Here is a 15,836-nt window from a genome sequence, read left to right on the forward strand (position 1 = left end):
AATGGGAAGGAGAAACAAAGGAGGAGGCTACAATGCTTGATAAGAAATGTACTCATTATCTTGCCCATGTAATTGTAACCCCTCTGTACAGTATTTTCACAATAAAAAAAAAAGAAAAAAAATAAAGGACACATGGTGGATTTTTCAAACAAACATTAAAGCCAGGCATTGGTGGCTCACGCCTGTAATCCTAGCTACTCAGGAGACTGAGACCTGAGGATTGTGTTTTGAATCCAGCCGGGGCAGGAAAGTCCATGAGACTCTGATCTCCAATAAACTATTCAGAAAAGGCCAGAAGTGGAGCTATGGCTAGCCTGAGCACAAAGAGGCCCAGGGACCACACCTAGGCCTTGAGTTCAAGCCCCAGGACCGGAAACAAAATGAAACAAACAAACAAAAAACAACTAGAAACCAACCATTAAAAAGAAAGAAACTTTTAAGCTTTTATGAAGTGATGACAGAGTGATAGAGATGGGGATATTTTCCAAGGTAAGCTGCACTTCCACTTCTCACCAAGACTTAATGGAACACATGCATTCAGGGAGATGCGTGGAATTCAAGCACAATTCAGCACCAGTTAATTCTAAGAGCAAAGGCCCTTCAGTCCTGCTCCTTTCCACCTCAGTGTTAGGGGAAGCTAGAAAGCCAATTACTCTCCCAGCAGGGCAGCTCCCTCACTGCTGGGAAGAATGTTCTGCAAATTCTCTGTGCACTTTACAAGCTGGGAAAACTGTAATTGCAAGTGGGGAGAACAGGGCTTCTTTTTGTTTTTGCCAACGTCTCAGGCTGGCAAGGCTCTTTTGTAGCTGAAGAAGCAGTACGGACTCAGTGGTTTTCCTTAGAGCACAAAAAAAGTGTGTACTATAGGGTTCTACCAAACTTACAGAAAGTTGGCGCCTGGTTAACTGAAAAGGTACTGGGCCACAGTTATCTTGTGCCTCTGCCAGGATATACCAATGGACCTCATTGTTTCTGTGGGCATCCTTGAGACCAACAGGTGTGGAAGGTGTTCATCCTTTTCAGTAACCCCAAATTCACCATTCCCACAAACTGAGAGTGCTCTCTGCAAGAGAGGAGGTAGGGAGCTGAGGACAGCTCCCAACACACTTTGGCAAAGCCTAACAGACAGCACATCTCCCCTAAATCTGGGGAAGATGCAATTCCAGGGCCACTCCCCAGGGCTCCATGAGGGAGATGTGGTTCAGAATCACCCTGGAGGCAGGAAGGGTCCACCCAGGCTTTTCTGTTTGTCTCTCCATCTGTGAAGCTGCAGCCTCAGGACTTTCCTATGGCCTACATTCCCTGCCACATCGGCTGGACAGAACTAGGAGACAGTAAGAATTGCTTCTGTGTCTCCTGGGGACCTAATGCCCATAGACAGATAGGCACCTTGGTGATGCTAAAGAACCCCTCAGAAAGCCATGTACTCTTCCAATAACTGCCAGCAGTTGTGCCACTAGCAAAACTTCATCCCCTACGCCAGTTCTTGCGTATCTGGCAAGTTGAAAGTGTTCTACCTGGACTAACCTGAAGTAACCTTTTGGGATAGAGATGAAGTGCTTGAGGCATCAGAAGTGACTTGCCCAAGGGTTACCCAGGGCACTGGGTATGTGGGCAAGGAGTCCCAAAGTTCTAGCATGCAGGCGCTGCAGTGGCCAGTCCCTCCATGGTACCCAGTATGATGTATTATCAACCTTTTGGAGACCGTTGCTCTCGGTAGAAACTTCAGTACATGTTGGCCTCACACTAGTGTGCTATTCTCCTAAAAGTTTTTGACAGCCATCTTAAGTTTGATTTCTATTTAATTTTCTACCTCACAGAGCAATGCCAGGAGAGGGAGCTGCTGATATCTTTCAAATATGATTTATTAACCAACGGCCTCAGGAACGGCCTCAGCTTCTTTGCTGCTACCTGACCCTTGTCTTCAGCCTTCCTAATGTTTGCGTTGTTGCCCTGACCTTGCAAAGTGACCTGGAATGGCTGGTCTGCTTCCTTGTGTGTGTCCACTTCCAGGGCCTAGCTGTCAGCTTGGGCAAGTCTGTCAATTAGTATCTCAAGAGTTTGGGCTGGGGTCTGCAAGCCCATTGATGAACACAATCTAACCCTAACCTCCAAATTCCTTCTCGTAATTGAGCATTCATTAGTTTGACGGAACAAAAGCAGGCATTCTCTATTATAAAGCAGAGGTCAAAACCAGTGGCTGTGTTTTGTTTGGCCTGCAGAGTGTTTAAATATTGAGAAATTTCACATAAAAAATACGGATTTCCGGCTACTCTTGGGGAAATGGGCAAGGCAAAGGACTCTGGGGCCACTGAGTAATGCTGCCCTCTTTGGGGGAGATGCTCTGGGGTTTCCTGTCTCAACCTGAATCATCACCTCGGGCCTGCTTCAGACATTGAGGTCACTCTGTCCATCTCTGCAGAATCTCATCTAAAGTTATATTTCTCTTTCAAAATGTAGGATGTGTTGAGGATGGGGCCAGGAGAGAAAAACTGGGAGAGAGCAAGGGAAAGAGTGACAAAGTCCACAAAGAGATGTACTCATGACCTGACATTAACTGTAACCCCTCTGTACATCACTTTTATAATAACAATAAAAAAGTAAACATTTAAAAAATGTAGGATGTGTTGGCTCGGCTGCTACACGGCAGCACAGAACTGGGGGAAGAATGTGCTCTGAGAGAGCACTCCTGCCCTCTACTACAAACGAGCTGTTTGTCACTTTCTTCCTGTGTGAATGAATATATAAATGACTCAGGAAGAGAGTAAATTTCTGAATGATCAGAAACCTGCTAGAAAAGCTCAGACTGACAAATACTTTGACAGCATGACTGCTCCATGTACCTCTTTTCTGTTTGTCATGTGACAAACATCTTCCCACTCTTACAACTGATCCCTAAGCTAGCTTAAAGTCAGAGCAAATGTCACTAGTATTAAATGGGAATTTAAGATTAAAAATGGAATAGCAATGGGAAAAGCTGTCCCTGTCAGCTTTGGAAAGACAGGGGTTCAACTGTTGAAAAAGCTGCCAGTTCCAAGTGTAGACAGGACTGCAGTCTGCCACAGGCAGACATGCATGGTGTCTGTCAGCTCAGACACACTTGCTAATGCTGGCCTATAGAATGATCACATGCCCTGACTCCCTATTGGCTCCTACTGTCAAGACTTTCTTAGCCCTCAACATCTAACTCGAAAAGGCCTTGCTATCCCTCTGGCCCATGAAGAACAACTGCAAATGTAGTGGGTAGCTGGCAAGAGGATCTCAGGGGTAAATCCTACTGGATATCACTAGATTGAACAGAATGATGTGAAGCTTCTAACTAGAAGCTCTTGGTCCATAGTAGAGTGAGAGTTGGGTTGTGTGAGTAAAGCTTCATTGGTCCTTTGCTGAGAAGTAAGCCCACACAATTTCAGGACTAGCATGATTCCTGGCATAATGTATGTGCGTAATCCATATTTGCAGGTGATTGAATGAATATGGAGAACAGGCCCAGCCAGCCATTTGATGACACAGAGTTGGGCTCGCGTTTCAGGTGCATGAGTGGGATGGAAAGATTAAAACCTCTACTCTTTGCAGCTCTAGGCCCGCGGTGGAATCTTTCAGTTGAGCAAAGTACAGTGACATCATCATATTCATTCTATGAATGTTTTGTTGAGACAATTTATCCATATAATCTTGAAGTATGCAGACAGAATGTTCTTTAGAAATGATAAAGTCAGTGTGAAAATTTTCTCCTGCTGTCATCTCATCATGCCTTAGGTCACTGAAAGTTTTGACACTACCAAACCTTAAAAAGTCTTCTTCCTATTGTCTGCCTGGCTCATATCTATAGGCTCCACATCTTAATGTATAAGCACAGCCTCTAGGAAGTTTTTTCTGACAGCCATTTAACTGGGTGTTCTGATTACTATTGCTGCAAAACAAATTACCTCAAATCTAGTGGTACAGAACAATCATTTCACTACGCTTACAGATTCTATAGGTCCGTTCAGGCAGGACATGGCAGAGATGGCTTGTCTCTGTTCCAAATTACCTAGAGTCTCATATGCATCCTGGCTAAAAAAGACTTGAAGCCTAGGAGCTGGAGTCATTTGGAGGGATCTTCCTCATGTATCTGGTGGTAAGTGATACGTGCCAGCTATAGCTTAGCTGGGCTGTGAGCTGTGATGGATATTTACATAGCAACACTGCCAAGGTCATAGGCCCAACCAGACCTAATGAAAGGAATAAAGCTCCACCTCTTGCTGGGAGGTATCAAAACCACAGTGCAGGAAAGGCATATGGAATGGGAGATACTTTTCAGACATCATTGCAAAATAGAGCCTGCCATCGTGGGTTAGATGTGTTTTCCAAGCATCCAGTGTCCAATGCTACTGTCTAAAACGAAATTTAAAACACTCTTCCATTTGCCTCTGTGAGCTCTCAGCCAGGACAGAAACAGACCAACTCATTGCTGCCTCTTCCTTCTTCCCAGTGTAGTATCTGGTTCATAGGAGGCATGCAACACATATTGGTTAAATTAAGCTGAATAGAAAGAACTAAAAGGACCTCTGGGGTTTCTCTCATGGTGACAAGTGGTGGCAGAAAGAAGTTTTACTAAGGACAGTAAAACGTGAGAGGAAAACACCAAACTACTTGGCTGGAGCACCTAGCCCTCCCCTGAGTGTCTCACACATACGTTCTGATGCCTCCCAGGCTACGGTTAGAAAGTGCTACAAGAAATATGCCTGTCCTCCTATTTCCTTTTTCCTGTGTTTCTTGAAAATATTGTTTTTCTGGTTTCCTTTCTATTTCTGTGTCCTAAACATGACAACATGAGATTAGCCAATAGGCTACCTGTTTTTCTTTATACACATGCACACATTTGGTACAGAGGAAGAACTGCCTGGGCTCAGAGAACGCCGCTGCCCTCAGTCTGAATTCAGCAGAAGCTGTGCAGTTCTGTCAGTTGGCTAACTTTTCTAAGTCTTGGTATTTTTGTCCATCATGGAGGTATTCTTCAATGACAGGCCTGTTTGCTGTACAAAGTTGTCTGAGAATATAATAAAGCCATCCGCAGATACGAGATGCTATTATTACAAGACGAGGTAGCTTTAAAATATGTTCATATACTCTTTGAAATGCTTTTGTTTGAAAAGTAGATCCTAATTTTTCTCTTCTTGAGTGCAGATTCCAACATTCAACAAGCAAAAAACAAACAACAACAAAATAGGTCTGAAAATGTTGCAGCCCAAAGACCTCTGGTCTGGCCTCATCTTGGCACCTGGTTGTACTTATTCTTCTTACTCCCCACCCCCACCCCCATCCCCACAACATGGGAAATAGCCTGGGAGTCTGAGCTTGAGCAGGAGCTGCTCAGCATCTACTCCAGAGACACCTGCTCCCCCAAGAAGCACGGCTTTCCATCTGCTGCTGCCAACCAGTTGATCCTTCAAAGAATAACACTCTTTTCCTTTCCTCTACCCAAGAAAGGCCTTTAAGAGAAACATGCATATTCCATTCCGTCCCCCTCCCTACCCCCAGAATTCACTTACTTAAAAGGCACAATTAGTTCCCCAAATAACGTATGGTCTTATTTCCAAGCTCATTAATTGGTTGGAACAACCCTGGCTAAAGCAGCTAACAGAGACTTAGTGATGTTTTAATGGAGGCTCATTCCCGCCTCACTCTCGAGTGCGTGCAGGGGTTTCTGAAGGCAGAGCCGGCTTCAGCAGACATAGGCCTGGGGCAGGGAACAACACAAGCGAACTGTCATGCTTTGTTTTTCTGCTTGTTAAATCTGAATGCTCCTAATTAGTCATCCAGGCTGCTAACGCCTGGGTGGACAAAGCGGAGGGATCCGCTGCTGAGAGGCTATGAATACAAGTTCCTTGGGCTCCTGAGGCTTGGGGACTGGTGACTTGGTTGTGGGCACTGAGGCGCTGTGCTCCTGTGGGCTGTGGATTCAAAGATGTCAACCAGTGTGTGAATAAAGGTCATCACCTGTTAGTGCTTTGGTGAAAGGGCAGCTGCACTGGGTGCCCACTTAGGCCTGGCCTTTGTCTGCTGACTCTGTGAAGTGTACCCACAGAAAATGACATTCTCTGATTCTCTATCTGTGTGCTAGACAGGCCAGGCAAAGAACTCACATAGCACCCTTGAAGAAGACTTCAAGGATGGTCTCGAAAGGCTTTGTATATTACTGTTTGGTGATCTTACGAACTACAATACACTAGGAACATTTGCATTATTTCTGCAAAAGTCAGTTGTGACAAACATTTATGTCACACAATTCCTAATCTCCATGCTCATAGGAACTAGGAAAACCCTCAGTGAAAAGATAGCTGTTCCAGAACATTTAATGGTGTTGAAAAATTTGTAACATTAGTCAGGCATGGTAGTACATATCTGAAATCCCAGCACTCATGAGGGTAAAGCAGGAGAATTGTGAATTCAAGTCCAGGCTGAGCTACATAGTGAGACCCTGTCTGAACAACAACAAAAGTTCAGAACATTAAACAATTTACCATTATTCTAACATTTAAAAGCTGATTTTTCAAGCTGTTCTTTTAACAGGTGAACATCTATAGTTTTGTTTTGTTTAGGGGCTAATGTTAAATCACTGTGTTTTCTTGTTTTTGGAGGGAGAGCACTAATGAGTTCAGAATAGTATATACATATGGATGCATACATGCTGTATGAGTTATGTCAGTTCCTTGCTTTGGGTTGAAACAAGTAGCTGGGACCAGTCCAGGCAACTCTAGAGGGCACAGTGTGTTTGTCTACTACTCTCTCTTTTCAGGAATCTCTAGCACTGTGGGTCCTCCCCTTTGGCACCCTTCCCACTTCCCAACTTTACTCCATATTCAAGACTTTTCTATCATTTTTTTCATTGAAACCAATCTGCTCAAATGTCTCTGTCCTAAAATACCATGCTATATTTTTAACTTATTAATAAGAAAAATGAATTCGTGCCAAAGTAATCATTGATTCTTCTTGGGCCTTAACCTAGAGGTTAGTTCAGACATTTTAGGGTCCAGGGAAGGTAAGTAGTGGGCAAACAGCTCCTAAGATTATCTCACAAGAGGTGTGTAGGTGTGTGTGTGGGGGGGTGAGATAGTGGGTAATGGGAGGGGCTGCTCTAACCAACTGACTCCCATGGGACTGAGCAGTAGCCCTTTTCCAGAACCATGTACAAATGCCTGACTTACACATGTCTTAAAGCCAGGTAACATCAGAAGAGTTAGTCACTAGAAAGTGTTTTAGGTTTTGTAACAAGAGCACAGGTGGTCAGAATTTAGAAGCCCCATATGACCTTTTCTTTTAACAAGCAGAAGGAACTTAGTAAGAATTTTATCATTTACACAGTATAAGGAATAGCATTGTAAACCAGGCTTCTGGTTTTCTCTATAAGAACACCTAAGAAATTTTGAACAGTAATATACCTACTAATGTTGGCTACCGGTAAAAGTTGGAACCACTTATTTTTTTCTTTATCATTGTTAAAAAGAGCCAAGAGGACAGTAGTAAAGGCATCTTCATCATGTCTCACTAGGGAAAGGGGAAAGCCCTGGCTTTGAGGGGACAGGACTAATCCTGTGATCTCATTCATGTATCTTTTAAGTACAGTGCTATCCAAAGCTTTCCCATGGATTTTCACACTGGATAGAATGAAAATAATAAAATTCAGATCCTGTTCTCCCTCCTCTTCTTAAAGTTCAAACCCAGAAAGAAGCTGTCCCATTAAAAATATTCACTAATACATGTCCATCTGTTTATAGCTACTTTAGAAGTGCCTGCTCATCTTTTATAAGGAACTGCTTTGTCAGTTAAAAAGAATAAAGAAAACTTACCATGCACATACACCTCCCGAAGCATATTGTTTATAAATGTTCTTTTGGGGAAAAAATTAATAGTATGTTCTCTTGATTTCCACTGCAAGTGTATGAACTGAATATGTGGGGTTGTTTTGGGACAAAATCTTTTTTACTGAACAAAAATGTATCTAGAATCTCAAACTTAAGAAATGAATGAAGCTGGTATATCCCAGAATTCCTAGGGTTTAGAGAGGCTCTGTCCTCCTAAGCTGTTCTTTCTTTTGCCCTGGCACTAGGCCAGAGGGGCCTCTGGCTCTATCGTACCTAACCACTAACTAAATCCTGACGGCTGATTAGTTATGTAATGACTATATGCTGGTCAGCTACTACCTTTTCAATGTGCATGCTACTAATACTTAGAGAACAACTTAAATGCAGGTAAAATAGACAACTGAGCACTTAGCACCAGTACAATTTTTGCCAATAACTGGCTCTCATCAACGAGTGTCTGGTGACAGGGTGCTGGGAACTGTAGCTCCTATAGCAAACAGAAAGTCTCCTTTGCCGGCCTTTGCTACTGATTTTCTCATGTCCAAGTGCACAAAGACAGAAAGCATGTAAAGAAGTGATAAGTAAAAATAAGAAGGGGGGATTGTTTTGAAGATAACAAAAGATGCATCAAGGTAGTTTGAAATCTTCCAATTGTTGACTTGGTATATCTGCTAAAACTTTAGGGTTTATTATTTATAAACACAAACCCAGAGAAAAGAAGTTGCTTGTTCCCATCCCCTCCCCTCCCTCCCTCCCCCCTCCTTCCTTCTTTTTTCTCTGCCTTCCTTCCTTCCTTCTTTCTTTGACTATGGGGCTTGAACTCAGGGCCTGGGCATTGTCCCTGAGATCTTTTTGTTCAAGGCTAGTGCTCTACCAGTTTGAGCCACAGCACCACTTCTGGTTTTTGGGTGGTTAACTGGAGATAAGAATCTCACCAACTTTCTTACCCAGGTTGGCTTTGAACCGTGATCCTTAGATCTCAGGTTCCTGAGTAGCTAGGATTATAGGCATGATCCACTAGTGTCTTACTAGAAGTTGCATTTTAAAATTATTTGGTATTAGAATCTTTCCAGCAACTCTTAATATTATTAGTGCTTGAATACTATATTATTTTAGAATTCTGTATAGATTATAAATATCTCTTTACTGTGTTTCTCCGAGCCACCTTCCCAGCATCCTTCTGTATTTTAAATAAAAGATATTGGAAAAATTAAATTCCTATAAGAGCAATCTGTAGAAAGTCATCTGTACATTCAGGAAGAATATCATGCTACTGTAGTTCAGAATTTGTAACACTTCAATAACCTGGTTTAATTTCTCTTCCTTTCATCTGTAAAATATGGACACCAAAATTCCTCTTCTATAGTTATAAAACAGAATAGTCTGCTTTAACTGAAGCCTTTAGGAATGAGAAGTGGAATCTCACAAGGAAAAGTAATTTACTAGCAAACTGAAGCCGCTGGAGAGAGACTGAGATGGTACAGGTCACACGGGGTTGGTGGCCGAGCTGGTTAGGAAGAGGAAGAGTTCCTATGAGCTTGATATGCTCTTTCACAATAGTATTTTTAATAGTATTTTTTTCTTTCTCCTTGTCCTTTCCTATGTTTCAGAAACAGCTGACCTAGAAAACATGCTCTCATTTATATGGAGACCAAAGGCAGATGGGGCAGAGGGGTAGGGAGGGGGTGCTCTTTAGAGCTGATAACCAAGATATCGTCAGATCAAAAGCAAAAATCTAATTTAACCCACCTCAGGCAGAAATAATAATTGAATTAAACTTCCTCTAAATATGATAAGTTTGGGGATCTGAAAGCCAGGCACAAAGAACCAGGTTAGAGTGAGCAGCTAAGTAAATGGATGCATTGAGCTCTAGCCACCCCGCCCACAGGGAGTTTGATAAGCTGTTGATTGCCTCTATCACTTTACTACCTAGGCTGGAAACTGATTAAGCTGCTTATGGGGCTTTGGGGGCTAATGGCCTAGCCCACCAAGAGCACCACGGCCACTAACTCAAGTAAGCTGCATGGCATGTGTGGTCAGATTATTACAAGGGGGAAAGAAAGAAAGAAAAAAGACAGCAGGGAAAGCTTTAAAAAGCAGGCTTTATTATTCCAATTGGATGCACTACTTTGATACCCTAAAAGAATATGGGATTACTCGATTCTTTCTCTTCATCTGATATTAGCACTCCTCAGAGTATTCACTTTAGAGCCCATCCATCTATTTCAGACTACATGTACAAAAATGTTTGCTACCTTTAAGCAGACCTCTCAAGTGATGAGCTGGGCCCTGCACTACTATGCTCAGACAGACAGCTAGAAAACAGAGAGATGTATAGCAGATACTTTAAGTCATTTTTTTCTTGTTGAATGCTACTGAGTAATTAAAATACAGCCCCTTACACCCTAGCCAGCAGCTCTCTGCTTTTCTGGGCAGGGCTGAAGGAGCTGGAGGAAAGTAAGTTGTGCAAATAGTTTTCAACTTGACACACAGGAGGAAATCAGATTTCTCCAACTAAATACTGTAAAATACATTTTCCATTTAAAATAACTGTCCTATCTCCAGAGGGAAAAGAACACAAAAGTCTTAATTTAAAATAATATATTTTTAAAAAAATATACACAAGAAGCCTTGAAAAGTAATTTAAAGTCTGAAAAATGACAGGAAGACAATGGACAGTTTTTAAGATGACCTCATTTCTTCTGGCTAAAACAACTAGGAAGAAGACAAGAGGACTGAGTCCCAGCCGTTAGAGATCTTGGAAAGTTGTCACAATTATTTTTGTAATTGGCTCTTAAAAGAAGCATGGCCTATTTAGAAAGGAAAGTAATGCATTCATTTAGTGTCTAGCAGCTTCTTAGGGAGTTGTTGATTTAAATGATTAACCAAAGCTCCACATACCAGAACTTAGGACAGAACACACAAAACTTTGATTTCCTCCAGGGACTAACCTAGTCAATCATTAAAAGTGCAAGTACTAATAAAAGCATAAAAAGATGATTTTTGACTCTCAGATGCTCTGTTGTGTTTTATTAAATGTTTAAAAGTTATTAAACTATTTGGCTTGTTCAGATGGCTTAATACATTCACTGACTTTCACAACTTTTTTTTCTTCTCATTTAAAAGATTGAAATATAATTCAGATACTGTAAAATTCACCCTTTTATTTTAATTCATTTCTCTCTCTCTCTCTCTCTTTCTCTCGGCAGTATTGGGGTTTGAACTCAGCTTTGCACTTGCTAAGCAAGCACTCTACCACATGAGACATACCTCTGGTGCATTCTGCTTTATTTTTCAGAAAGGGTATTACATTTTGCCAGGACCAAGATCTGTCTCCTGTTAGCTGAGATTGTAAGCATGTACCACTATGTCCAACTTGAGTTTTGCTAAATTATTTTGCCTGGGTTGACATTGAATTTTGATTTTCATGTCTCCACCTCCCATTTAACTGAGATTATTATAAGCACATGTTACTTTACGACTAAGAAGTTATCTTTTCCAAGTAAACAATTGGCTAGGTGCTGTAGCTCATGTCTGTAATTCTAGCTACTCAGGAGGTTGAAATCTGAGGATCTCAGTTCAAAGCCATCTGGCTCAGGAAAGTCCTTGAGACTCTTATCTCCAACTAGCCACCAGAAAACCAGAAGTGGTGTTGTGGCTCAAAGTGGTAGAGTGCTAGCCTTGAGTGAAAAAGCTCAGGGACAGCGCCCAGGCCCTGAGTTCAAGCCCCGTGACTGACTAAATAAAAATAAATAAGTAAATAAGCAATCCATTGAATTTTAGTATTGTCACAAAGTTGTATAACAATCATCACAACCTAATTCCAGAAAATCTTCATGAACCCCAAAGTAATCCCTTTCCAGTCACAACTGGTCCCTCCTTATTCCTTCACTTTCCTCAGATTCTGACAAACCACTAAGCTACTTTCTACCACTGTGAAGTTACCTATTCTGGACATTTTGTTTAAATACAATCTAGGTATACACACTCTTTTCTATTTGTCCTTATTCACTAAGCATGATGGTTTTAAGGTTCCCACATGTTAGACATGTGTCAATACCTTATTCCTATTATGGCTCACCCAAGTCTTATTGTATGGCTAAATAATCTTTCATTTATCTACTCATCATTTGGGTTATTTTTACTCTTTTTTTTATTGTTTGGTTTTGGGACAGGGTCTCACTATGCTGTCCAGGCTGGCTTTGAACTCTGGATTTTTCTGCCTCTGACACTTTGGCCATGTTTTCATACACGTTTTCATGTGGACACATGTTTTTAATTCTCTTGGGTTTATACTTGGGAGTGGAATCACTGGGCCACGTAGATCTATGTTTAACTTTCTGAAGAAGTGGGAAAAGCACTGCATCTCTCCATCAGAAAATAATTAATCAAGATTGTGATGAAAACTTACCACAATCATGGTAGGGTTTGGTACCAAGACCATGACCAAAGACCTCCCTGGGAAGAAAACACAAGTGGAACGGCCCCTCAGCACCTACCTGCTGCAAGTCAGCCAGGGAGTACAGGTGGATCTGCTGAAGGAGGTATTCTCTGGGGAAAATTCTGAAAACAAGGGCAGACACACAAGTGAACTGTGGTGTTACAAAATACATTTTCTGCAGTCTCATTCAAGAATTCCTTTCCTCAGTCCTCCCACTTTTCTACCACTACTCCTACTTCCAAACCCTCTGAGAAACTTGTAATACTATCTTTTTCTCAGCTATTTTTCTAACACAAATACCAGAATAGAATCCAGAAATTGATTTTTCACTTCTAACATAATCTAATTTATGTACATATATGTTTATATACATATTGGAATATGTGTGTATTAATTACTATATAGTGGTCCAAGGCTGAAGACCAAAGTATCTGGTTTCTTATGGTAGCTGTGTCCTTAATAAGCTGTATGAACTTGGGCAAGTCCCAAACCCATCTGGCTTCAGCTTCAACACTGTATAACAAGGGTGACTGAATTTGATCTCTCTCAACATCTTTTTAGTTGGAATACTGAATACCTAAGTTAATGGATTTTGGAATTGAGAAGCATTGCAGTGGAAACCTGTATATTTGTCTTTGTATGTTTGGATTTCATTATGGGGGCCAGTGGTATCGAATGTCACAGTAATGATCTATCCTCTTAAATGCATAGCTATGGGAATTTTTAGAACCCAGGAACAGATGGGAATAATGGTACAAAATATTCTCTGTTTCGAATCCTAGATGAAGTCCAGTATCTTTGGTTGCTGTTAGCTTACAGCATCTGGATAGATGACAGTTAATAGATAGGAAAAAAAATAATCACTATGAGAGTGGAGTAGACTGAGGCTGGATGGTAAGAAAACCCACACATAAAAGCCAAATCCAAAACAAACCTCATAGTGTTAGCATGGTACCTCATGGTACCACATGTTACATATGTGGTGCTATGTAGCTGTCTTAAAAGAAACTACTAGTTTATTTAGCTAACATTTATGACTGTACTGTGCCTCCTATTAGGTAAGCATTCGTCAATAAGACAGTCCCAGCAGCGCCCAGACCCTGAGTTCAAAACCCAGTACCAGCAAAAAACCGTTGTGTGATTAAATTTGTATTCTTTTCTAATTTTACCTCACATCCACTCAGGTGCACCTGGAGAGACAGACTAGACACTGGTGTTGGCTCTTGTGTGAGATTTATATTATATTATTATTATTTTTCGTCAGTTGTGGGGCTTGAACTGTGGGTCTGAGCGCTGTCCCTCAGTTCTTCAGCTCAAGGCTAGCGCTCTACTGCTTGAGTCACTTCTGGCTTTTTCTGCTTATGTGGTGCTGAGGAATTGAACCAGGGCTTCATGCATGCAAGGCAAGCGCTCTACCACTGAGCCACCTTCCCAGCCCCGAGATTTATTATAGAATGACACTTTTTTTTTTTTAAACGAATTCAAGTGTGCCAATAGAACCAGGAAAGAGACACAAATCAGGGCCTCTAGAACCTGATTCCAGCCTCCGACCTCCAGTCTCCACTTGCTCTTTTGTGCTGAATACTCCTTGGTATTCATGGCCAGGATAAATATCCCTCATCTTATCCCCAGATAAATATTAAAAGTCACCTGTGCCCTGGGCCCAGTGCTCAAGGTCAGCGTCAAGCTGAGGATGTGATTTCTCAGGCTGTGTCCAGTCTGTCTGTCCCTTCCTGCTTTGAGCAGGTCCAGGGGCTGCCATTTTGAGAATAACAAAGTTGTCCTCAAACACAATTTTTTTTCCTATAGGAAGGTCAATTTTCCACATTTTTGATATGAAATCTTATGCTTTTTAAAAAAATTGGCAATTACTATTATCACTTTTTTGTACACTTAGGGCAGGTCAAAAAGGCTGTGTGACCTTCTTAGGGGAAAGAAATCTGGCTCATGGGTGTCCAGCTTATGACCTCTGGTAGGCTTTGTCTGTTTTAGTCTTATACAACTTCTCTGGCATGAATTCTCCCTCCACAGGCACCAAATCTATAGCATCCAGCCCCAAAGAGAAAGCTTACATGGCTTTCTCAGAGCTTCAAGCTCTGCAGCCTCTAAGCCCCGGGGGCAAAACAAAATAGGAATGGTTGCTGAAGGGAGGGCTCCCCAGCAGCTGTTTTGTGCAAGGAGGATCCCACTTTAGAGGATGGATGTGATGCCAGGCTTCCTGGATTTGTCCGCCACCCAGCTCTTCCCCAAACCGGCCTCCCTTTTTGAGATCTCACATGGCAATAAATCTTTCTAACTTAAAAAAAAAAATAAGACAGTCCCAGTATCTGAGTTCAAAAAAGCATAAAGTCAAATGACAGAAAGACACATAAACAAACTGATAATTGTAATGTCAATGTGAAAATAGAAAACTTAAGCACAGGGAACATAATTTGAAATGTAGATCCTAAGCCTGGCTATCTTATAATCAATCACTTGGGAAAAGTGTAGAAAATGACAGGGATATAGATGTGGTAGAGCCCAGAAGTCACTGTTAAGCAAAAAATAAAACAAAAACTTTCTGAATGACTGGGATAATCAAGGTATAGAACTCACTGGCCTAATATCTAATTGGTGGGCAAATTCATTATTGTTTTTCAATTAAGGTTGCATTAGTCATCAAATCCTACAGTTAAACTTGTTCATCCTTCATCTATTCAATAATGATTAAGCACATACTATGTTACAGATATTATACCAAACCACTGAGAAAAGTATATTGAATCAGACAAAGACCTTATTCCATAAAGAACTGGGATTCATGCATTCTAATTTGGAGCTATGAAGAATTCTGTTGAAAAACAGGGCTTCATCCACAGGAATGGGAATAGACTAAGTGACAAGGGCATTATATTCTAGAAAATAGAATATAGTTCCTGAGATTGGGCTCTCTTCAGCTCTAATAGTTCGAAGATGCACCTTCAGAAATTATAGCCCAACCCCAGTGCAGCTAGGTGAGGTATGGGGAAAATGTGCAATTCCCTCATGTAGTTTTAGTTCCCCTGCAATAATGCTCCCTGTTGTGGAATGATCCTTAAAAGGATCAAAAGATATGATTAAACTCCACTTTCAATAAACATCTCTCTCTCTCTCTCTCTCTCTCTCTCTCACACACACACACACACACACACACACACACACACACACACACACACACACACACACCACACACGGAGGCATGATTGACCAAGAGACTATTCCTCATGTCACTGTACATTACTAAGCTCTAGTGACAATGAGAAGTGCCCAGCTTGAACTTGACACTAGACATATATCACTTCACTCAGTTCTCATAACAGTCTTGCACTTTAATTTAGGCTCTATTTTATATAAGAAGACATGTATTGAGAGGCAAAGACTAATGTGCTAGGGTCAAAAAAGCTGGGATTCAAAGGTCTGTGCTCTTCATAACTTGTTGTGATTGGAGATAGAAAAAAGGAGGAAAGTAAGTGTGAGTTGATCATCTAATGTGGTTATAGCATGAAGATCTTGTCTAGGCCAATAGCAAT

General features: G+C 41.4%; 1 protein-coding gene across 4 annotated transcripts in view; it reads right to left on the reverse strand.

Moving 5' to 3' along the window:
- The window catches only part of Plekhm3 (pleckstrin homology domain containing, family M, member 3), a 168,893-nt gene that overhangs the window by 62,861 nt on the left and 90,196 nt on the right, over positions 1-15,836 (reverse strand). For 3 of the 4 annotated variants that reach the window (XR_001174852.1, XM_013011283.1, XM_013011294.1), the window contains exon 6: positions 12,347-12,410. The exons of the other annotated variant lie outside the window; for it this stretch is intronic. Coding sequence is in view for 2 of the 3 variants with exons in the window: in XM_013011283.1 (XP_012866737.1) it covers positions 12,347-12,410 (64 nt within the window). In the remaining variant the exon portion in view is untranslated. The remainder of the gene's footprint in view (positions 1-12,346; positions 12,411-15,836) is intronic. 4 annotated transcript variants of the gene reach the window in all.

The sequence above is a fragment of the Dipodomys ordii genome, unplaced genomic scaffold, assembly GCF_000151885.1.
Source record: "Dipodomys ordii isolate 6190 unplaced genomic scaffold, Dord_2.0 Scaffold1, whole genome shotgun sequence".
Taxonomy (NCBI): domain Eukaryota; kingdom Metazoa; phylum Chordata; class Mammalia; order Rodentia; family Heteromyidae; genus Dipodomys; species Dipodomys ordii.